Source organism: Protobothrops mucrosquamatus, unplaced genomic scaffold (genome assembly GCF_001527695.2).
Source record: "Protobothrops mucrosquamatus isolate PMUCROS unplaced genomic scaffold, P.Mucros_1.0 scaffold1668, whole genome shotgun sequence".
Classification (NCBI taxonomy): domain Eukaryota; kingdom Metazoa; phylum Chordata; class Lepidosauria; order Squamata; family Viperidae; genus Protobothrops; species Protobothrops mucrosquamatus.
In genome coordinates this window covers 33,492-58,670 of record NW_015387825.1, presented here as the reverse complement: position 1 = coordinate 58,670, position 25,179 = coordinate 33,492, and the positions used below count along the sequence as shown (strand labels likewise).

The window sequence follows — 25,179 nt, the reverse complement described above, 5'->3', positions numbered from 1 at the left end:
AAGAGTTCAGTCAATGGCAAAGATGAGAATGGAGCAGAAGCAGGAAGGGAAGGAACCTGGATTCTTCTTAGCCATCCTGATTTAATAGATGTTCTGGAAAGAAAAAGCTTTACAAAAGGCAACCAAAGCTGGGGTGAAACCATAGATGGGAAGACATGTCAAACTGCCAGCCCATGGGCCGGATGCATCACAACAAAACCACACCCACCCCACTGCCGGCAACGGGGAAAAAGTCGTGATACGTCACGCGACGTCACGAGTTTGACATGCCTGCCATAGGGATAGACATTCCTAAATGGGAAATTCACTTAGGACTTGTACAAAGGAAAGATCCAATGTTAAAACTTTTGTTGGTTTGCAGTAAAAAAAAAAGGAAAACAAAGAACCAACACCCAGATTTCAAGAAAAAACAGGGTTGCTGTACCCAATTTGGTTTCATCCCTATACAAAGAAATTGAACAATTAGTAGCTCCCTGGAGATATTGCAAGGCTATATAGGAACTAGCCCATGAAAATCCATGGTCTGGATATATGGGTAGAGATAGGACCACATACAGAATTTCAGATAGATTTTGTTGGCCAGGAATTTGTAAAGATGTGGCCCATTACTATAGATCTTGCCCTGTGTTAATTAAATTCATATGGAGAGAGTGCTTTTAATCGCTATTCCTTTTTCTAAAATAGCCATAGACATTGTAGTCCCTTTGCCACAGTCTAGTAAAGGCAATGAGTATATGCTAGTTACTTGCAATTATGCAACTTGTTATCCTGAAGCAGTTCTGTTAAAGAACGCAACTTCCCAAAGAGTACAAAGAAACTGAGCAAAAGCTTTAGTGGAGTAGGCATACCAAATGAGATCCTTACAGATAAAGGAGCCAACTTCTCTTAAATATTTATACACAGACCTAGGAATAAAGGGGTGCATACCAGTCCTTATCCATAGGCAGATGGTCTTATGGAAACAATGAACCAGATCCTAAAAACTATGCTGAAAAACAGCTGCAGTGGTGGTATGTGCCTTACCAATTAAACAAATGATAGCAGCTTCTAAAAACTATGCTTGGCATCCAGGAGGTCCTCCAGATGTAACCGGCTGCAATCCTACACATACTTTCTTACACAAATCTATGCATAAGAGCCACTTTGGTCTAGTGCAGTGGTGGCGAACCTATGGCACACGTGCCAGAGGCGGCATTCGGAGCCCTTTCTGTAGGCACAAATGCCATTGCCCCAGCCTTGCCTCCTCCCGTGACCCCCTCACCAGCAGCCTCCCTGGAGGAAAGTCGCCCCTGAACGTGGCCCGCACGGAGCAGCGCAACCAAGGACATGGCAGCCAGGCAATGTAGACCCTCACACCCCATCGTGCACAGTTGATGCTGCGGGGTGCAGGCAGAGGGCATGGCCGCAATGCTGCTGCTGGGCTGCCTGGGCGATCTGTGGCAGGCCCTGGAAATGGTGAGTGGCCCTGCGGGCAGGCGGGGTGGAGGCAGGGCAGGGGTGGAGTGGGGGCAGGGCCAGTTTTTGGGCACACAGTCTCTAAAAGGTTCGCCATCACTGATCTAGTGGTTAAGATACTAGGCTATAAACCAGGGCCGCATTGAGGGCGTCAACATTGCGGTTGTCCTCGGGGGGGCGGGTAGGTGTAGCCAGGGTGGGCGTGGCCTACTGGGTGGGCATGGCTGTAGTGGGTGGGTGTGGCTGTAGTGGGTGTGGCCTACTGGGTGGGCATGGCCAGCTCTACATCGTTTGCGTCAAGGGTGCCTGTGGGTGCCTGGGCAGAAGTGGGACAGATCTGAAGGTCTCTGGTAGAAGGGGGTGGGACCGGGGCAAGCACCAAGGCATGGTCCACTGGAAGAGCCTCACTGTTCCTCTCAGGCCATGCGAAGAGGGGCTGGATGGTGCCGTGGGCTTCCCGGAGCCCTGGGCAGCAGAGGTCAAACGCCCAGTCCGGCCCTCAAGCACCCGCGGCACCAAGCCCAGCTCCACTACCCCAAGGGGGTGCTCAGCTGCACTTACCTCCTCCTCAAGGCTGCTGCTGCTGTGCTTGCTCTCCTTAGCTAGGTTGATCATGATGTGTACGAGGGCAAAGTCAGAGGGAGGCCCATTCCCTCTCCATGGGAGGAGACCTGGCTTTCTATCCAAAGCTTCCTTAGCAATAGGATGGGAGACCCCCAGGATAGGCCAGGAGGATGGGGCAAGGGGATGGTGAAAGGGCAGCAGGGCAGGACTAAGGCAGGACTTCCCTCAGACTCTCCCTCTTTCTTTCCTTCCTTCCTTCCTTCCTTCCTTCCTTCCTTCCTTTCTAAGAACAGAGTGATGGGAAAATATTTGAGATGAGGGAAGGAGAAAAACAGGCAAGAAACGCAGCTGGGGAGGTGTCACCCTTCATGAGGAATGAAGAAATGCACCATCGCCTGGAAGTGGCCAGCACATGGCCCTCACCTACTTCACATATCTGGCTTGGTGGGCTTTGGGGGAGGGACGCCATGAGCAACGTGAGAGTCTACATTGCCTGAGCAATGCCGCCCAGCCCCCAGCCTGCCTGGTTTCGCAGGCAGCGAGGTGCTCTCCTCACAGCGCCGCAAGGCTGAGCTGGGCAGTGCAAAGTTCGCCAGCTTTGCACCTTGCTGCCTGCTGAAATTGGGCAGGCTGGGGGCTGAGCGGCAGCGTGCTTCTTTTTGAATTTGCGCCACCTGGCTCAGCCTCTCGGCACTGTGAAGAGAGCGCCCCACTGCCTGCTGAAACCCCTTCCCTGGAGCCCATCAAGCCAGATATGTGAAGTAGGTAAGGGCCATTTGCTGGCCACTTCCAGGCAATGGTGCATTTCTTCATTCTCACAAAGGGTGACACCTCCCCAGTGCGCGCCCAGGGGGTGGGGCCAACGCGGCAGGGGCCAGTCCCTTGCTGTTTCCAGACTGCCTTGTGGAGCTAAGACTGAATGTGTTTCAGCATAGATGGCCACCACAAAATTGTACATTGTACAAGGCAGTGGGGGCCATTCCCTCACTGTGTCCAGGATGGCTTCATATGTCACATGAAACCACGTTGCGGGCCGCATCCGGCCCCCGGGCCTTGTGTTTGACATGTCTGCTATAAACCATGCAACATTTAAGTTCTAGTCCTGCCTTAGGTATTAAAGCTGGCTAGGTGACCTTCATCAATTTAAAATAATTAAATTCCAGCTTGCTGAATTTCCTAAGTCTGCTGCAATCCAGAGCTTTTGCCCTGAACTCTCATTGTAAAATCTCCTTTAGGCAGAATGAGGGAAGGAACGGAAGCAGCATTCTGTCTCTGGAAGAGATTTCCAGATAGTTTAAGGGATACTTGTTACCAAAGCTTGCATGAGTGTCTGGGTAAACCTTTGCTTGAAGCTAGAGAGAACATAGGTGATACAAATGATTGCATGGACATGGCTAGCTTCTCTCTTATTTTTCAGGGCAGGCATGTCAAACTCGTGATGTATTGGGACTTTTTCCCCATTGCCGGCAATGGGGTGGGTGTGGTTTTGGTGTGACGCATCCGGCTCTCGGGCCGGCAGTTTGACATGCCTGTTTTAGGGCATAAAACAAGAAGCAACTTAAGAACAAGATGAGGATTATAACAATAGTTGAAAGAAGAATTTGATTTTCAGATACCTTAAAAGTGTAAGAAGCAGGAGCCTTGTTATAAGTCCATAGAATCATGGAATCATAGAATCATGGAATCATAGGGACCTTGGAGGTCTTCCAGTCCAACTTCCTGTCCAACGCAGATATCCTAATTCCATCCCAGACAAATGGTTGTCCAGTCTATTCTTGAAAACCTCCAGCAAAGGAGCATTCACAACTCCAGGAGACAACTTGTTCCATTGATTAATTGTTCTCACAATCTCCCCAGGGGGAGAGCCTTCTCTGTGGCAGCTCCTGCCCTCTGGAATGACCTACCCCCCGACCTACCATGTCAACGCCTGGACGCGGAAAAAGCGGCTCGGGACTTCCGGGTAGATAAGGCACGCCGGCCGGACCGCATCAAACTAATACAAAATCACCCCCAAAACATACCCCACAAAAATCTTGTCCGGACAATAAATATTTGATTTTATTTATTTATTATTGTGGTTTTTAGTATCGCCTGTTCACCGCCCTGAGTCCCGTAAGGGAGATAGGGCGGTATATAAATTTAATAAATAATTAAATAAATAAATAAGAAATTTCTCCTTACTTCTAAGTTGGACCTCCCACTGACTCTACCCATTGCATCTTGGGCTGCCATCTGGTAGTTTGGACAATAAGCCAATCCCCTTTTCTCTGTGACAGCCATTCAAATATTGGAAGATCACTATCCTATCGCCCCTAAGCCTTCTCTTTATTAGGCTAAACATACCTAGTTCCTTTAGCCATTCATCGTACAGTTTAGCTTCCAGACCTCTTATCATTTTTGTTGCTCTTCTCTGAGTTAATATCTTTTTTATATCTTGGTGGCCAGTACTTGGTGACCAATACAGTATTCCAAGTGTGGTTTCACCAGTGCAGTATGGAGCAGTACTATCTCTTCTTGCGATTCTGATGCTATCCCTCTGTCAGGTCAGTACTGCATTAGCTGTTTTGGCAGCTGCAGCACACTGCTGACTCATACTTAAATAGTGGTCCACTAGGACAGGGCTTTTCAACCTTTTCACCGATTGTACCACTTTTAGAATATGGCAATATTTGAGTACCACCTAGCAAGGTGTCAAAAACTTGATGACCCAGAAAAAAGTGATAAAGTACAGGAAGTCCTTGACTTACAACAGTTTGTGTAGTGACTGTTCAAAGTTACAATGGCACTGAAAAAAGTGACTTATGACCATTTTTCACACTTATGACCGTTGCAGCATCCTCATGGTCATGTGATTTACATTCGGATGCTTGGCAACAGATTCACATCCCAGGGTCATATGGTCCCCTTTTGCAACCTTCTGATAAGCAAAGTCAGTGGGGAAACCAGATTCACTTAACAGCCATGTTACTAATTTAACAACTGCAGTGATTCACTTAACAACTGTGGCAAGAAAAGTCATAAAATGGGGCAAAACTCATTTAACAAATGTCTCTCTCCCCTTTTATATCCTCTCTTCTCTCCCCCTCAGCAGGACCCAGGCATTGGATCACGCAGTTCCAGCTGACTTTCCCACAAGCCTGTGCGGCACTGCCACCGCTTCACCTCATCCACTTTTACACTTTTTACACTTTTTTTACAGTGCTGTTTCAACCCGTCGTATGCATATCACCTGCCAGGGGCCGACATACCACTAGTGGTATGCGTACCACCAGTTGAAAAGCCCTGCACTAGGACACCTAGATCTCTCTCTCTTACTACTATTGCCTATTCTACACCTCTGCATTTGGTTTCTCCTATCTAAGGGCAAGACCTTGCTTTTCTCACTACTGAAATGTTTCTTCTTGGATAGGGCCCAATCATCAAATCTGTCAAAATCATTCTGAATCTTGAGTCTATCTTCCAAAGTGTTAGCAATTTCTCCTGGCTTAGGCTTATCTACAGATTTGATGAGTACCCCTACTATCCCTCCCTCATCTAGATCATTTATCAAAATGTTGAAGAGCACTGGACCTAAGGCAGAACCTTGAGATACCCCATTGCATGCTTCTCTCCACACAGATGTAGTTCCACTGAGGACCACACACTGAGCGTGGTTGGTCAGTCAACTGCAAATCCATTTAGTGGTATGTCTGTCCCACATTGTCCTATCTTACCAAGAGGTAGGTGGCAGTCTACTTTATAAAATGCCTTACTATAGTCTAAATATCCACACCGTTTTCTTGATCCACTAATTTAATCGCTTTATCAAAGAAGGCAATAAGATTTGCTCAGCATGAACTCCTTTTAACAAACCCATGATGGCTTCTTATAATCACTTTGTTCATTTCTAAGTGCTCCTCGATATGCTGCTTGATTATCTTTTCTAGGATTTTCCCAGTTTTGATGTCAGGCTTATTGATCTGTGGTTTCCTGGATCCATTTTTCCCCTTTTTGAAGACTGGAACCACATCAGCTCCTTTCCAGTCCTCTGGTAGTTCCCCCACACGCTAGGAGTTCTGAAAGGTTTCATTCAATGGTTCCGAGATCACATCTGCCAGCTCCTTCAGAACCCTGATATGTAAACCATCTGGTCCTGATGATTTAGTAAAGTATTGTTTTTCTTAAAAAGACCCAGGCCCAGACAGGCCCTTCTGCTGAAGAGAAATAACCTTACTACCCAATGCCAAAACAGTATAAAATCCAAATGAATATGGCTTCTTATGCTTTGCTGAATCTTATGACTTCCAAATCCTTCTTAATTAAATAGCAAAATCCTGATTACAGATTTGCAGGTGAGCCGTTCAGGAAACAGATTACAAACAAACAAAAAGCCAGACTAATACAGCTTTGGGGCAAGAATGAACACTTTGTGCACATAAAAAGAATCGTTTTCACATTCCTGTGCGTTGCCCTTTTAACCATCCTGTTATTTGCAGTCTTTTAGGACCAAAGGTTTGTCTGCTTTTCCCCTGGGTTTCTTGTCATGCCTCACACGGAGGCATTCCTCTCGAGCTGTATGGTTAAAGGGCCTCAAAGGCAGCTCTAGAATTGCCAGTCATTCATAGGGGCCTCTGCAAGCAATAACAGCTAACTGTAGACCTTCTGCACTTTGGTGAAAGGGGTGGTGAGGGAAAGCAGCTAAAAGAGCAGGCAAGCTGAGGGAATTGACTCCGGCCAAGCCAACCAATTCACAGCTGCAATTTTGTTTGCTTGCTCAGCTGTTCTTGAATCCCATAGCTCATTTAACAGAGGTTTGTGATGAGGAAGCAGAAAATAATTAAACCAAGGAAATAATTCACCAAGTTGACATAAGGGGACCAATTTCGCATAGGGAATGCCACTTTTCTCAGTTAGAAAGGAGAACGGAATGCCAGGCTCAACTATTTGCATCTTGGCTAATTTTAAAACACGCCAATTTAAGTTGGCCACATTTAGAAAAGGAACACTTAGAAATATTTTAAAAGTAGAGCAGCTGGCAATAAATGCCTAGTTTTATAAAAGCATACTTCACATTATATAAATATTTTGTTTCCTTTTTTTTTTTTAAAAAAAAGTAGAATGCAGAATTGTCTCTTGAGGAGAATACAACGCTTAGAAAGAATTTTGTCTCCGGATGAATATAAATGCTTTAATCTCAAGGAGTATTATCAACCTATATGCTGAGCATGAGGGCTGAATATTCAGTCATGTTTTCCTAGGTATTTATAAAGATAATACTGTACATTTGGGGTGTGGTGCCCACATGATGGTACCATACCTTTTTAACCACATGACCACTGCCTTGAAAAGTTAGTCCCTCTCAATTTTGCATTCCTTCAACTCTTTGAACTGCACAGCCTGCTCGGAGCACAGAGTGTAAAGATTTCCAAAATAATATTTATGCCATGATGCCACTTTTCCTCCACCTTGCTTTCCACCCTCCCAGTGTGCAGCTTCCTCAACCTCATCTGCTCCTGAATATGCAAGAGGCATAAATGTTTATGATGTTTACTCTTCTCTGCTTTGTCTCAACAAACTCTCTGGGAAGTGACAAATACAGCTGCACTCCCGGGATACAGAATACAGTTCCTACCACCCGCTTGCCATGTTACACCGACATCACCTCACTAAATAATTAGGCTAGCAATTAGCTTGTTAGCGGCAAAATGATTCGTTAGGGATGCACAGGCAGGTGCTGGGTCAGATCAAAATCACCTATTTAGGAGAAAGAAAATGGATCAGATAGTTTCCCTAAGGACAAAAGGACATTGGCTATAATGTGAAATTCTCCTACATGTCTGTCTCAGTCAGCCACATCATATAAGAAACATCAATTTGTTCTTGCAACTGTCCACTGTCCCAGCACAAGTCCACTTATATTAGAGCTGCTGAGTAAAGCAGGCATCTGGCTCTCAGTATCTTAATTCTCCTGCCAACAACGGCAGATAACTGGTGCGGCTTTTAATGGACTCAGTTTTACAGATAACTGAATATTTTACAACTACCCCTATTAATAGGAACAACTTATTGTCCCTATACCTAGGAATGTTGTCAAATCTGTATGTGATAGTGGAGTTTAGCTCCCAAATTGTGTTTTGCTGATAGGATACAGTATCTCCAAGCTGTACAATATATTTATTACAAATACATATATATGATTTTCAATCCAATTTTTACACACACTACAGGTAGTAAAAGGTTCTCCATCTTTTTCTCTCAAAAGGAAGAAAGTATCATCTTATACTGTGAGACATAGGTATATCACTTTAAAAAAAACCAAAGAATGTTTTTGAAACAGTTAAAGGTTTTTACATGGCTAATTAGTCAACTTTTCTATTAAATCACACACAATAATTAACTAAGAATTATTTAAATGGTTGGGAGCCTTACTTTAATTTACCACACATTTAATTAAGCTGGTGAATCAAATCTTCAAATCTTGGTGTTTGGCTTTCTCAAACAATACTGTGAAACTATTGTTCACTTTAAAAGGCTGCATTATGTCTCTTCCTCTGTCAAATGGAAGGAAAAAATTGCTGAAATTAAAGGTTCTAGACCAATTACTCTTAAAATGTGAGGGGGCTGAAAGCAACAGCTAGAGAATAAGAAGTAGAATACGGCTGAACACACACACAAAAGAGAGCACGTAACATAAAATCCTGCTAGTAAAATGTCGAAGCTCCAACACTTCCTTAAAAGACACAGTGCATATTCAAAGAAAAAAAGCATTTTGCAAGAGTACAACATGGATGTTTCCCTGATTCATTACTTCACTTCAAGCCCACTTATGAGGGCAATGAAGGAGTGGATAGAAAAGACAATATTCATTCGTTAAGGTTTATTAAGTGGCTAGTCATTTAGCTATCCCTTCGAGCTATTCATTTCTGGGATTTGTGACATCTTCAACAGAAAAATGAATTTGGTGATCACTTTGTTTCATGTAATTGTAAAAGTCATACTGAAATTTGACAAAAAGGGGTTTATAGCAAAAAATTTAAAAACAAAACAAAAACCACAAAATTTATTTCCAAAGTTATACATTTCTACACATTAGAGCAAGCAGTACTTCAGATTCCAAAGCAAAAAGATGCTTCAGAGCACATTGGGCAATCATATTATCACTTGTCTGCCCTGCTTAAAATCAGGTGCATTTATTCTTGATTTATTTGTTTTATATTATGCCTTTATTCAATTCAGGAGCTCAATTTGGCCCTCCCAGCTGCAATGCAGTCCCTGGAAAAGATGCATTTGCTTTAAGGAATTGAGAGAGGCATGACTGCATATCCCACCACAATTTTCATCTTAGAATTTGGAGTATTACACACACACACACACACACACACACACACAAAGTCCCAGTAAAGTTGATGACCTGTTCTTCCAAATGAGCATAGGACCATAATATTAATCCTAAACTCCAGCACTAATCGAAAATTGCTATTCAGACATAGATCCATAACATTGACAGAAATGGATGGCTATAGAGAATGAGAGAATGAATGAATGAATGAATGAATGAATGGGATGGTTTACTTCTATCATTCATTCAAACTGAAGGGATTAAAATAGCATTGCTTTTATTTTATGGAACAAGCTTCACTGCAAATTGCACAGTACAAGTCCAGAAGGAAGAATCTGTGGCCATGACCCAGACACTTCCCTACTGTAAGCAGCCCCTATCTCTATGATTCTCTTTCCATTTTTGTCACCACTATAACTAAGATGCATAAATCAGTCAGGACCGCTTAGCGTCATGAGCAAACTGTGTCCCAGTAACACACTTCTTCACTGAAAAAAATTCAACAGAAGATACAACTTATTTCTTTTTTTCATGTAATTGTTATTGAACATTCTTTTAACAAAATATAAAAACAATGCAAATATTAGAAAAGGAAAAAATAAAAAATGTTGAATAAGAAAAAAATAGAAAATAAGAAGAAACAAAAGATTACAAAGAAGCAACTTCCAATCTTTTTGACAACAGCTATAAATGCACTTATATTTTACCCTCTCTACAATTACATCATAATTCCCTTGTTTCCATAAGTTACCCTTTCTAATTTTCAAACCATAATCACAAATTCATTTTTTTCCTTTTTTAGGCTAAAAGTCCATTTCTCAGTACTGGAAGAGTTAATGAAAAAATAAATAAATAGCCTGATCTCGCATCAGGATGCCATATAGTAAGAGTCATATCATATTAATGTCTTGTCTACATAAACTCAGCAAGAGAGCCAATTTGGCCACTCTTTTACTCCCTAAAGCAGGTGCTGGCTCTAAAATGGATCCACAAATGGAATAGGAAGAGGACAGAAGAAACCACAAGACAGAGGCTCTTGATGTTCAGCAGAGCATCCCAGCCCAGATCACATTTTCAGTCTGATGCATTCCTGGTCCAAAGCCAAGGAACAAACAAACTGGAATGAGCTCTCCAGCCAAATGTGTTCAGTTCCTCCACATCAGGAAATAACTACAAATATCTCTGGAGCCTCCTTTGGTGGCAAATCCATCTGGATTCAGTACATTCAGAATCAAGACGTCAAGAATCCTAGGAACTATGTTGATATCATGGATGAACATTAAAGATTCATCCACACAGTATGTTTTCTGTCCGCACAAAAAGTCCTGGCCTTTCTCAGATATGCACAAATGTATGCCTGTGTAGGCAAATATATTGTGTGATCAAGTTTTCGCAAATCTAACCTGCAGTGTAGTCTATATCCATAGCTTAACTTTTTTCAACCTTTGTGATTGGTAATGGATGAGCTCCTTTAACTTCAATTCAAAACTGGATCAGCAATTAAAAGCATCAGTGGAGAATTCTGGGAAAATATAGGACACTGAGTCCTGCTTGCATCTCATCACAGTGGTCACAGCGGGGTAACATTTCCAACTTATCCCATTAAGGAAAAAAAAAACCTGTGGTCCAAGTCATCTAGAATGAACAAAATTGGACAAATACACCTCAAGGTTGGTTTCTAGCACTCCAAAAATCTCCACAATAAACTCCAGAGTCTTGAGAAAAAAGTTACACAATTTCTTGCTTTCCTTTAAGCCACAAGGGAGAAGATTGCATATCTTGTTCATTCTGAGAATTACATGAAAATTAACAGTTCCATGGAACCTTAAAAATCCCCCTCCCCTTCTGAAGGATCTTCTTGAATTAAGATGATTGCCCAAAACCTGGCATTTAAAATAATGCATTAATTTGTGTGTAGAATATTATTTGGGTTTTAAGAGCTTCTCAAGAAAATGATGTTTCATTAGTAGTATACCCAAATACATAACACTGGGCAAATTTATATTCCAGAACAGGTAATTACAAAATTTACTTGTATAAACACTTGCAATAATGGGAATCACCACAGACTGCAACTGTAATCATGAATTTACCTAGTGTTTTTTTTCTGTTAATGTTATTTGAGATTGGTTGGGTTACTCATTAAAACAAACCTATTGTAAACCACTGAATGTGAGACACAATAGCTGATTCTAGGAACAGATCATACATCTAAATCCCAAGTTGTTTTGCCAACATTCTTGTACACTAATTTGCCATCTAGACTTTTTAAAAAATTCCACTGAAAGATTGGTAGGGTTAATGTAAAAGAATCTTTGCAAGATTCATGGCAAAATGAATGTTTTAAGTTCTTTCTCCACCTTATGTGCTCATGATTTCACCTACACCCTGTAGTGGATATTCATTACTGTTATGCCTGCTGTATAGAATACAAATATACAAATACCATGGATATTCACCATGATAAAGTTATACAAAAGCATGAATGATCCTGTCCTTGATCTTATTCCAGTTCTCTCCAGCAGTTCAATATTTAATGGAAACCACCAATACATGAATCACATCAGCAGCATTTCGCTCCATTCAAAAAATCAATCCCAAGCTTGCTATGCTTCAGAAATACTACTCACCAACAGCAACCACACTTTGCCCAATTTTTGAAGCCTGTGAATTTTCTCCCTTGAAAGTAAAAGGAGCTTATGATGACCTTGGGGCTGCAGACATGAGAGTAAAGTGGTTTTTTTGAAGCTAGTGTTATAGGTCTGATCCGTATACAGGAGTTTGCAGGATTTTTTTTCAGCTTATGACTGAGAGATCTTTACATTCCATCTCTAGTAGGATCATTTTGTAAAAGTAGCAAATAGCCCAAAGAAAAAATGGTGTCAAATTCTGTGTCACAACACTTCTGCTGCTCTGCAATTCCCAATGTTTTTCAGATTGTTTCAGGGGGAAAAAAGGTATAGGCTCAAAGGCTCTATTTGCCTTCCCCGAGAAGCAGTTCAACATGGAAGAGGTGGACTGTTTGCCTAATAATGGGCTACATCAGATCCATAAAGGAGGAACTTCTACAGATTCTCTTTTTTTAGAGCCTGAACCAAAGAACTGGCAGAACTCAAGCCACTGGGAAATTCTTGGCAGCCCAAGACCCATTATAAGCATTGTCATCCTCAAACTCAATATTCTCCTTTCTGCAACTACAGCTACACTATAGTGAAAACTCTTCCAAAAATTGTACAGAGAAAACCGGGGGGGTGGGGGAGGCTACCTTTCTGCTCAAGTGCATTATTTGCCAGCATATGACCAAACGTTCATGGATACATTTCTTTATTTTCATGTTTTGTGTGTCACTTCCCTGAAGTTTTCATCAGAAGGGAATTCAAGGATACAGCAGCTGATCTGCACCATATTTGTTCTCCTAGAAAGATGAAGAGATTGAGGGACAGGAAAACAGAAGACTGTGGAGAAAGTCTTATCTTTCCTCTCAGTCAGCAGTTATGTGACCCAGCAGGCAGCAGTGTAACAATTTCATCCTTTTCCACCAGAATTGAATTAGTCTGAAGCCAAAATCAGATTTCTGAGCCCAGCATTCTTGACAGCAAACCCTTTACTTTATCAGGCAGCTGTTAACTGTTTCCCTCGGAGCTTGAAGAGGAGAAGGAGGGGTTGACTGGGACAATTACAAATGGATCTCTGTGCACAACCACCCCAGGTGGAGGCAACTGAACCACCTGCTCCCACAGAGCAGCTCCATGTACCTGCCAGATCTGTAATTTATAAAACGACAAACTGAAAAAAAAAATCCAATTCTATACTTCTTCCTCTAGACATCTAAGCAGGACAGAGATTCCAAACAACAAATAGTCCTGCCACATATCTGCATCCTTAGATCTAAAAAATAAAAGTGTGTATCACTGGCTATATACACATGGCATACTTCATTGGCAGAAATTAGGTTGGTTCTAACATGGCGATATATTCACTGTGTGGCACCAAAAGTGTTTATAGATGAATTATCAAAAAAATGCTATTACTTCATACTTCCCTTGCATTCTAGATAAAATTAAGGAAAAATCTGTAACAAGTAGTCTTAAAATGCAACATCTTTCAGCTCTTTAATCATGAACTCGTTCTTTTTGCAGATTAGGTTGTAGAACTGTAGGTTAGATGTTGCTGAACTTGCAACTGCCTTGATCTTTACCACTGCCCAAGGACTTTGGAAGTAATAATTTATCAACATATGCAAGGACAATAAATTTTCATCCTTGTCTTTGAGACTAAAATCTCAAGGCTCAGAAAACCAGACTGTTAACTTTTATTTTCTACTTTTTTTCCTAATTTCTTTTGTTTTTCCTTCAAACAAAATCTCCTATGGAGGAAAACTTGGAATAGCTGAATGTCTTTAAATTGCTCATATCACCAATTAAATGTGACTACACCCCTAAACCAAAGTAAGGATTAACTTTGGCTCAGCTAGAAATCAGTATAAAGACATAAGGCTAATTATAGGAGAATGCAATGCTAAAGTTGGAAGTACAAGACCATCTGCAATAATAGGAATATTTAAGTTTGGTGTATGAAATGAAATGAAATGGAGACAGATGAATAGAGTTCTGTTTAGAAAAGTCAGTGTTTATAGCAAATACCTTCTTCAACAAGCAAAAAACTACATATGGACATCATTGAATGGACACAGCAAAACAAAATTTTATTTATGCTCTGCAAGCAAAAATAGAAAAGTTTTCTTCAGCCAATAAAAATAAGAGCTGATGATGACTGCAACTCAAATAACATGGTCCTTCTTCTAAAATTACAATTTAAATAAAATAATCAGTTTGGCAATGTATATTCTCAGCAATATTCTAGATGATTACATGGTTGATTGATTGATTGATTGATTGGTTTAGATTTGATAGGCTGCCTTAACAACTTTGGGGAGAAATGTATGACATCATTAAAGATGGAGAAAACAAAAATATCCCAGAATGAAAAAGCAAACAGAGGGAAATAGCCAAAGGAGGGCCACATAATTATGTAAAGTATTGTTGGGACCATATATTATTGAGTATGTGGCATAAAAAGGAAAACTCTGTCCAATTCAATTCTTCCAGAAAAGAGAAATATGAGAAAAAAACAGTACAAAAAATGTAAGAGTAACAATTGGATGGACAGGACAACAATTTTTAAAATTACAGAAATCAGGGAAACATTTTTATCAAAAGATGGGCAAAATAAATGGCAAAGAATGCAAAGATCTACTGGAAAAAGAAAATATAAACAACAATGAAGTCAAATAGATGGAAGTACAGTACAAAGCAATCTCAAAATTCATGATATATGTGATATATCACTGGACTAAAATCAAACATTATGGAAAATTAAATGGATCCTAGAAAATACTCCTACCCAAAAAAAATAAAGGCACTGACAAAACACCAGCAGGACTGTTGGATTTCTTGTCAAGAGAATACAAAAATCAGTCTGCTATTCAATACTGAAAAAAAATATAAAATAGTGTAAATTATGCCAATCAAATGCATAAGGTAGAAAAGTTCAAGTAATACCAGCCTTTATCTTGCTAAACTCAAAAATTGCAGGATGATAACCAAAGCCATAAAAGAAAGAGACATCTGCTACCTGGGAGAAAGACTCTGACAGATCTAGAAAAAAATACTAAAAAAAAGTGCAGATATATCACATGGACAAGGAAAGAACAGATTGTCAAGGTTTTCCCAGCTGCAACATATGGTTGTGAAAGCTGGACTCTTAGAAAGGCTGAACAAAGAAAATGGAAGCTTCTGAATTGTGATACTGAAGAAAACTATTGAAAAATAATCCAGACTAGAGAAAGAAAAAAAATCATTAAGTACTAAATGAAGTAATCTTAGACTGCTCATTGTAAATACTTATAATGAAGTTCAAGATTTAATATCTTGAACGCAAAGGCATGAATCAAGGAATATTCTAATGCTTAGAAAAACTGAAGGCAGTCAAAAAAAGGAGGAGGGCTAGATCAATCACTGATGACATAAACATGAGCTTACAAGAAACAGTCACTGACAGACAATTATGGTAAAATTACATCTATTGAGTCACAAAGAGTCAGAAGCAACTGAATAAGCAGCAAGAAGAAACCAGCACTCCAAATGATGCAAATTGAACCATCTCTTTGTTTTGCCTTATGAACCATTCAAACATCCCTAAATGTTGCGTGACAACAACTTGGTCTAGAAATAGAGCTGTTCTCAGGCGTTGAAAACAAGTGACCTGAACTCTGTTTTGCTCTTTTGCCACCCTAATAACACCAAGTATGGGTACTTCCTTTCATCAGCCTAGCTATAGCCAAGCTGCCCATCCATTTATTCGAGGCCCTCCAGGTGTCAGGTAACAACTCCTGCAGCTGTACAAGCTGGAGATGACAGGAGTTGCTTTTTAACATGTCTGGAGAGGGTAAGAAAAAGTGACTGTTTACTCATTCTGAACTATACAGAAGAGTAGCAAATGAATTCCCTTTCCCTTAGAAAGCATCCTTACCATTTTGTTTTAGTTTTCTGGACATAAGTAATTCTGACCCAATTTGTTGCTCTGGACTTTGATTTTAATATGGCATGATTATATGATCACTTTTGATTTTGGAAGATCTGAGGCCCATGCTGTGAGATTTTACCCATTTTTTAAATAATTTTCAAAATTATGAGGAAGTAGGAGGGAAAATGCTTTTTTTGTCCAGATGAAGACCCAAGATAATTGCAGTTGGATTTACCAAACATAACTTCGGGTGCTTCTTCTTTGTCTCTTGATTTATTTTCAGATCAACAGTAGAAAATGATGCTTAATTAGGGGTATATCTCCCACTCCCAGTTATGAAGCTCACAAGCAGATCTTAAGCTATTTTGCTCTTTCACCAGTGAAAGTGACTACACAGATTTGCTGTGAGAATAAAAAGTAACAAAGCATTATATTCTATCCTACTCAGATGTTTTGAAGATGATGGTTAAAATGTTATTGCTATTATGAATATGTTTCTCTTTTTCAAAAGAAAGATGATACCTTAACGAACTACTAGAACAATAATTTTTAAGTCCCTGAAAACTATATCTGAACAAGGGAAGAGAGATGAGCACCCTCTTCCCAACCAATTTTTGTCAGAGTTGTATTTTCATGTCATGTGTTAGCAACATGGTTTTACACAGGAAATTCTTCATTGCGCAAGAATGGAAAAAATATGAGGGCTATTATCTCTACCCATTACTCGTCTAATTTTCAGATGGTTGTATAAGGTTTCTCTTCCACTGCTGTTAAGAACACAATAAAACCAGGCAAGTCAATCAAATCGGAAATATATTCAGATTATCCTATTCAGAAAGATTACTGAAGTTATGAAAGTAAAGAACTACAGTGCCACTGTTTATACATTGCATTCCCATCTCAACTGCTAATACCAACAGCATAATACTTTACAGTTTATAATAGCATTCCAGTTTTAATCTCCCGTTTCTTATGGAGACAGCATCCAGCAAGCTAAGTTCTAGTACTTATTTCCTGGCTAGTAGACACATACAGTTTCCAATGCTTCCAAAAGCCATGGAAATAACACTCGAATCCTTATATAAATCTAGGCAACATGGCACTTCCCCCACATTTTGAATTCACTCCCCGTAGTTTTGTCCCACTGACCTGGTATGGTCCCAAACATTTGGAAGGAATCAGATTCCCTAATCTTGTCCTCAACATATAGGGAGAAATGTGGCAGTAATTTCTGAATTCTCTTTCCTATCATCCCTATTTAGCCAAGCCAATGATGGCAATTCAACTTTTGGAGGCCAGATATTACTTGTTTACCTTAACAGTATACCAAAGATAGTCACCCTATCAGGGAGATGAGTGACATATAAATTTAATAAATATATAGCACACCAGTACCAAATGTCTAATTTTAATAAACTTTATTAAACATTTTATTTGCCCTTTTGTTTTATGTTAGTTTCCTTTGCCGTATAGTTGTTGACTTATATGACACAAGCCACTCTGGGAACAGCAGAGAAGTTTCTAAAGTAATCCTGAGGTTCATTATTTCTAATGATGCTTGGAATAGCTTCTGCCGATGCCCTTTATGTTTAAATCACAAGAAAATGGATTAGATTAAACTTTAAGAGAAATGTCCTGGCAGTACAAACTGTTCCACAGTGAATAGCCTGCTTCAAAAGATGCTGGCTTTGACTTTGTTAAGAAAATTCATTTTAAGTCATTTTATTACATTTTACAAAGCATACATACAAAATCAACATAAACTAACAATCAAAAGAAATGATAAAGAGTAAAAAGAAATAGGGATCAAAGTGTGAAAAAGTATAAAGGAAAGGAAAGGAAAACACAAATCTATACAAAGAATGATGTCCGACTTTTCTTCCAAGGATATAAAGAACACTTACTTTCAAATATTAGTTTATTAGCTTATTATTTATTATTAATTTATTAGTTTTATTATCATTTCCCCAAAAAAGGGGGAAATAAAAAATTCCCCTTTTTAAATTTTAACAATCATCAAGTACATATGTCAAGTTTTGATTTTTCTCCATCTCGTGTAAAAAGGCTTTACTTTATTAAAAACTTTAAAAGTAGGACCTGAGAACTCAACCACTTGGAACCTACCCACTGTACATTTCTTGAATTGGCAACTGCAATTTCTTCCAAGACTGTTATTCAATAATTTCAGAAAATAAAAAAGCTAAGCAACCTGGAATTAAGGAGAAACTTCCTAACAGTGAGGAGAATTAACCAGTGGAACAGCTTGCCTTCAGAAGTTGTGGGAGCTCCATCGCTGGAGGTTTTTAAGGAGAGACTAGACAGTCACCTGTCTGAAAGGAAGAAAGAGTCAAGCTACTCTCCAAAGCACCTGAAAGCAGGACAAGAAGCATTGGACGGAAACTAATCAAAGAGAGAAGCAACCTAGAACTAAGGAGAAATTTCCTGACAGTTAGAACAATTAATCAGTGGAACCACCTGCCTCCAGAAGTGGTGAATGCTGGAAATTTTTAAGAAGAGACTGGACAGCCATTTGTCTGAAATGGTATAGGATTTCCTGCCTGAGCAGGGGGTTGGACTGGATGACCTCCAAGGTACCTTCCAACATCATCATTATCATCGTATTATTATTATTATTATTATTATTATTATTATTATTATTATTATTATTATTATTATTATTATTATTATTATTATTATTATTATTATTATTATTACTATTATTATTATATGGTATAGGTTCTCCTGCTTGAGCAGGGGGCTGAACTAGAAGACCTCCAAGGTCCCTTCCAGCTTCTATTCTATTCTATTCATTCCATATCCCATGCATCTAGTTTCTTCCTAGAAATAAAAGGCATCTGAACAGAAGGCAAGTTTTCATTGATTTTATAGATTAATTAAATTGTAATAGTTTTATTCCAAATCATACAGATGGTATTCTTAAACCGTTCTGTTATGGGTTGGTTCAAAATTTGAAGACAGTCTTGATCCAAGGATTGATCGAGTCCATGGAATCTGAGATCCAATCCCTCATATTTCAATCACTGCAGCTATCACTCTTCAATTCAATTGATAGTTAGGCCAATTTTCTTGGACCTCGGATCTGCCTCTGGTATATATTAACCTTGTCTGTGTGAAATTGCCCATACCGATCCACTTCTGAAAGGTCTTTTTATATTGTATTTTTACATAGTTTTTATGTTACATTCCTATCCTATCTGAAATGTCCACCCTGTTTTATATACAATCTAAAAAGGAACCCAGCTATATAACTCAGTGAAACAAAGCTGGCTCCTCACCCTGCCTCACTGCAGGCTTTACACAACGGAATAGGGCAATAAAGCTCTTGTGTTTGTCTTAGCAACAGCCTATGGCATATACCTCCCTTAGGACAGAGCCAGGCAACTTTCCCTTTGTTGAGAAAGAACATCTCCAGTCTTTTTCTTTGACTTATCTCATTCCCTGCAGGGCAACAGTTTATTTCTAACTAGCTGTACCTGGCCACGCGTTGGTTGCTGTGGCTCAGTCTGGTTAAATGGAAAAGAAAAGAGAAAGCGCACGTTTGTGTCACAGGTGTGACATCTATATAATAGTAGGTAAATAAAAACACGCGCGTATTCGAATGCAACGTTGTGTCAAAATTTCAAAGCAATCGGTGAAGAACTTTCGGAGATTTAAGATTTTGAACAAACAAACATTTACATTTTTATTTATATAGAAGATTGCCCTCAAAACTGACACTCCAGTTGTGTATGATACAGACCTCTGATCTGGGAAAGTTCTTTTCCTCCCAATGAGAAAGACTGTTGACTATACAGCTGCTTTGTATTCCCATATGTCCAAAACCAAATTGCTGCCTAATATCCCATCTCACATCCTATCAGGTTTGGATGCAGTGTGGATATCAGTCACATCAAAGTGACTGCCCATTTTATTTTTACAAGAAGACCACCCAACTAAGGATCTGGACTGCCAGGAAGACTGTTCTCGTGATAAGGAAGGTGTGCAATCACCAGCTTTACCTGTTAGAACTTGCCATGGAAGTAATAATCAAAAGCAAATGCAGGTTATAAAGAAATTCAGCCCAACATGTTTGTCATACTTAATCCTGGTCCCTATGCCTCCCATCCAGTCTTTCCCAGCTTTAGTGCCTTCCAGATGCATGTGTATCGAGACTTCCCAAAATTCGAGCAACACTGCCTTGGAAATTTTGGGAAGTAACCTTTACAAAAGGAGAAAAATGCCCAAGCTGGGAAGCTGCTTGAATGCTGCTTTTCCATCTATGCTTCTGAAAAAAAATATACATAAAAAACATAAAAAGAAATTCTAAATATGCACCAAAGTTAGTACAGATCCTTGACCTACAGCAATATAAATTTATCTGGATAACAGGAAGTCATTTTAAATACTTTTTCTCTAAGAATAGTTAGTATCCAATATTTATTCCTAATATCTGCCTTTTCCTCCCTAAATAAACAAAGCCAAAAACTTTAATCAGCCACCTCAACATAGTCATACTTTAATGGACTGGGAAATCACAATCTCTAAGGCCATTTTTGAAAGCTTCAGAAGTAATCCACAGCAAGAACTGGCAGCATAGGTTTTCTCATTTTGAATAAGAAATATCAATGCCTATTAAGTAGTTTAACAGAAATGTGGAAAGAAAAAACCCCCACATAATCCCACCTACAAAATTCAGAAAATCCCAATCCAATTATAGGCACTTGATGTCATTAATAAGCCCCGTCTCCACAAATAATATTAATTAAATAACTACTTACCCCAAGATGCTTAAAATGAACCATCCCTTACATCTCTAGATAGGAGACCAGGCTGAGAATCAAATGTAATACATATGGAAGCCTAAGGGTTTTTATAGTCAGGAAAAAGAAGAGGGGAGGAAAAAAAACCAGACTTACTGAATTTATGCAACCTAATTCTTTATTCAAAAGCCAGGGCAGAGAAAGCTTCCCTTCTCCACGGTAGCAAGACTGGATGCGTTCCTTGATCTTGTCTTTGATCTTCTTCAATGTGAAAAGGCAGAGGACAGATTCTTTTGGTGGTTTGACTCTGTTCTTCTGCCCCTGAGAGAAGATTGTGAACAGAATGTCCTCCTGTTCTGAAATGCCCAGTTGCTTGGCCAAGGCCTTTCCAGGCTTGCTGAGGTAAGCATCCTGAATTAAGCGATATTCAATGCCATCTCGAATACAACCAATGGGAAATTCCACATATGAATAGAACTTGGGGTCATCCACGCATAGCCGGACAACTTTTGAGGTGAAAAACTGCTCTCCTGTAGAGTCGGGTGAGGTAAGTTGGGTGTCCAGCTGCAGTGTTAGGTAATAGACAAATTGCTCACTACTGAAACTATAGATATAATAGATATCAAATGTGGGAAACTTGGAGAGTGTATCTGATGGGATCTTGAGCTGGGAGGAGACAAATTCATCTTGATAAACGAAGCCAAACATCTCTGCATTCTCTTCACTGTCCATCAGTTTACGGCTGGACAGAGTAGGGAAATACTCGGACTTTCCATCAATGGGAGTTCCAATGAAAAGCTTGTTTTGTCCATTCTGCACTTCAATTATAACACCAGACATTGTTCCTGACTCATTGACACTAGAGAGGTAGTGTTCCTTACGGTGATGCGGCTCGCCCAACTTGAAGAGATCGTCCAAGCGTAGGAACTGGCAGATACCTTGTGAAGCACTGCCGCAGGCTATCAGACGATTCCCAGAGTAATCTACCAGCAGCAGTTTATTGACATTGTTGGTACTGACTAGGCCGTGCGGGCAAGACTGCACACTAGGTGGTGGGTAACACTTCTCATTGTCATCTACTGGACCCGTCACATGTGTGCGCATTTCTGTCAGGTTATTTGCAAGCTTATAGATCCGGTTGACAGCACCCACATATACTTCCCCGGTTTTGTTGTGGACCACCAAATGTGTCAAACTCCAGTCTGTGACCTGGAAAGTCATAAAAGGGGAGGAGGATTTGGTAGTGCTTTTTGCCAATGGCAACCAAGAACTACCCAAAAGCAGCAGGGTCCAAATATTAATTGACACATGGTGCTTTAGCCTTAGAAGCCACATGGTGGAAGAGTCACATCCAGCAATGCATTAATCTAACTATAAAATAAACAAGAATCAAACCAAAAACTGGAGTTGGGAGGAGAGACTGAATTCCTGTGGACGAACTTCTTTTTTTCCACTTGTTTCCAGATTCAGGACATTATAGATGCTGGCATTCTACACGGCCCTAGAAAAAAATGCAAAAACAAGCATGGTTAGGCAAACAGTTGTGCCACTCAAAATACAAAAGCACAATAAAATCTCAGTTACAAACATCTCAGGAATGGAGGTGGTTCAGATAGCTGAAATATTCAGCTGTCTCGGAGAAGCATTGCATAGTATTTGTTCATCATTCTGCATTCTTTTCATTAAAGTTCCCATGACTGTTTTGTAAATTCACTATAGAAAGAAGCAGCTAAATTGTTTGCAGGACTGGCTTAATGTTCTTTTTTTTCCCAATGGCAGCAAAAACTTTAGAAGTATTAAATTTGGAATCCTGTTACTAAGGGACTAATTTTACATTTTTTGGAATTAAGAAAAACCAAAGACATAAAGTGAAGGTCTGGGATTTTTTTTAAAAAAAAAAAAGTTTAAAAAAACTGAGATTAAATCTTTTCTTAACTTTAGCCCATTTCTAACCTGTGTTGTGTATCTGTATCATTGTTCTGAATGCTTACTATTTATATTAAATTGCACTGCATTGCATTATTATGATATCAATGTTAGTTAAGTTTTCTCATGGTTTTAAAACGGATAAAGGCGACAACATTGATTTCTCACAAAAGAATACTGGAAAATTTCCATACATATTTGTATGATGCAATAACTGAAACAAGTCCATAAATCCTTAATTATACTTAACTGAAAAGCCAGATTGTCTTTCAAGAAAAAAAAACCACAAATGGCTTTGTGTCAATGAGTTAAGAAATAGAATAATGCACACGGTTACTTGAAACTAATTTCCACTTTGTTCTTACAAATTTTGCATGAAGTGGTGTGACCATGAAGAAATAAATAATTATAAAATCTTTTAGCAATCGGCATTCTTCCTGTTTCTTTCCTATTTTAAGGAATATATTTCTGAATTTGTACCTCCTCCCATCTCCATGAGCAAATAAGCCATTATTCATTACTTTGCCTCCCACCACCATCAATCCTACACACATGCAGGCATGATGATATGTTAGCTTCATAAAGCATGTGACTATGGACTTTGTCAGTCTTTACCTTAATCTATTTTCCTCTATATAGCCTTATTTACATAAAGCTTTGTGACATTTAAGGTAAATTTAAAAAACACCAAAATGTTTAGAAAACCACAAAGTACATCTCCTAACATGACAAAAGTCTATTCTGCATATATTAAAGTGTTCTTGAAGATATCCAATTAACCAGTGAAACAGCTTTCCTCCAGAAGTTGTGGGTACTCCATCACTGGAAATAGTTAAGAAGTGATTGGACAGCCATTAGTCTGAAATGGTATAGGACAGTGATGGCGAACCTTTTAGAGACCGAGTGCCCAAACTGCAACCCAAAACCCGCTTATTTATTGCAAAGTGCCAGGGCTGCATCATCATTGTGGTGCCCTCGGGGAGGAGGGGGTGTGGCCCACTGGGTGGATGTGGCTGCAGTGGTCACGGCAGACTGGGTGAGCGTGGCCGGAGCCAGTCCCTCGCCATCTCCGGGGCATCCCCGGGGGGCCAACGCCGCTTGCTTGCTCACTTCCTGCCCTGTCCCTTCTAAACGCCACATGCTCACTACTCCGGTGAACTCTGCTGGGGCAACGGCTCGCGTGCCCACAGAGAGGGCTTTGAGTGCCGCCTCTGGCACGCGTACCATAGATTCGCCACCACTGGTATAGGATCTCTTGCTTGAGCAAGGGGTTAGACTAGAAGACTTGCAAGGTCCCTTTCAACTCTGTTATTCTTTTATATCTCATCAATGTTTGTTTGCTTATACTCAGTTACTTTTTCAAAATTTGACCATTATGGGAAAGTGCCAATGTTCTCTCCACTCAACCATGTCTGGCAAGCATAGATGATTGCTTGTAAGATCTTCCAAGATTTTCCCATCTCCCAGGCAAATGATTCTCATTCTTATAACAAAAGGTAGCCTTGGGCTTATCCTAGATTTAGCACATACCTCAAAACCACAGAACTAGCCTTGAGGCAGAATGAAGGGTGATGGGTGGGGGAAGCCACATTACTCATTCCAAACATGCAAGAGCATAGCTTTGTTTTTTGCTCTTCACAAAAGTAGGAAGTGAGCTTGTCCTTCCTTCCAGGATAGGTCAAAACATATCCCTAAATACTTGTACAATGCTCATACCAGAGTAAATGATACTCAGTTTTTGAAACATTCTCCTGCAAAGTGCTACCATTCTGTGTTTTTTAAAACTAATCCTGAAGACAACAACCAATAAAGCATCGATTTTGAAACCCATGTAGTTAACATAATCATAATTTAATGTGTATGCTGCCCAGACTCACTGTGTGTGAGTTAAGCAGCTATATAACTTTGGTTTAAAACAAAAAAAAAAAAAAACCAGTAGCTTAATTATCCAAAGCTGGATTCTTCCTAAGTATCAAATCCTAGAAAATGATCCAAATCGGGATTCCCTCTTCCAGTTCCCTCCTCAAGTTGAAAAGTTCTTTTTCTTTAGCTACGGTTCTCTTGGTGTGCCTGGAGACATGGGGAGAAGAACGGACCAATGTGTTATTCTACTCTCTGAAACTGAAGATATTGCTGTGCTAGGCATCTACAATTAGGATTAGAAAAAAAGGGAATCAGAGGCTTAAGAGAGAAGGAACTCTCTGCAATTTCAAGAAATAGAAAATCACAACTGGGAAAGCAGTGGAAGGTTATGGGGGTTTCTCCACCGATGCAGTACTCCTTTGGGAAAAGAGGAGGGGATCTTTGCAAAAGGATAGGTAGAAGCACAATAGTTTGATCTATTGTGTTCCACCAACATTTGGCACTGCACCATGAAGCCTTTGTGACATTAACCGTTTGAATGGGCTCTCAAGGCCACAGCGAAGAGTTTAAGGGGGGAAAGCATAATCTCCAGTTGCATATTTATGATCTGAGACTTGAGCGTCTCGCACAAAGGGATGTTCTAACAATTTAGTTACTGAATCATGATTTCTACAATCTTGCCTGAATCTACATGGGTGTATCTGATTTTTCAGTGGAAAGTTTTATCGCAGAATCAAGGACCTCCACTTCCACATTAGGATTAGGATT

At 39.8% G+C, this 25,179-nt stretch overlaps 1 protein-coding gene across 1 annotated transcript in view; it reads right to left on the bottom strand.

Annotated features, from left to right (window-relative positions):
* Nucleotides 1-21,998, bottom strand: part of LOC107293600 (plexin-A1-like) — a 164,093-nt gene extending 142,095 nt beyond the window's left edge. Inside the window, exon 1 of the mRNA XM_015822755.1 lies at nt 20,779-21,998. Within this exon, the coding sequence (XP_015678241.1) occupies nt 20,779-21,957 (1,179 nt within the window). The 5' untranslated portion in view covers nt 21,958-21,998. The remainder of the gene's footprint in view (nt 1-20,778) is intronic.
* Between the last annotated feature and the right edge of the window lie 3,181 nt (nt 21,999-25,179).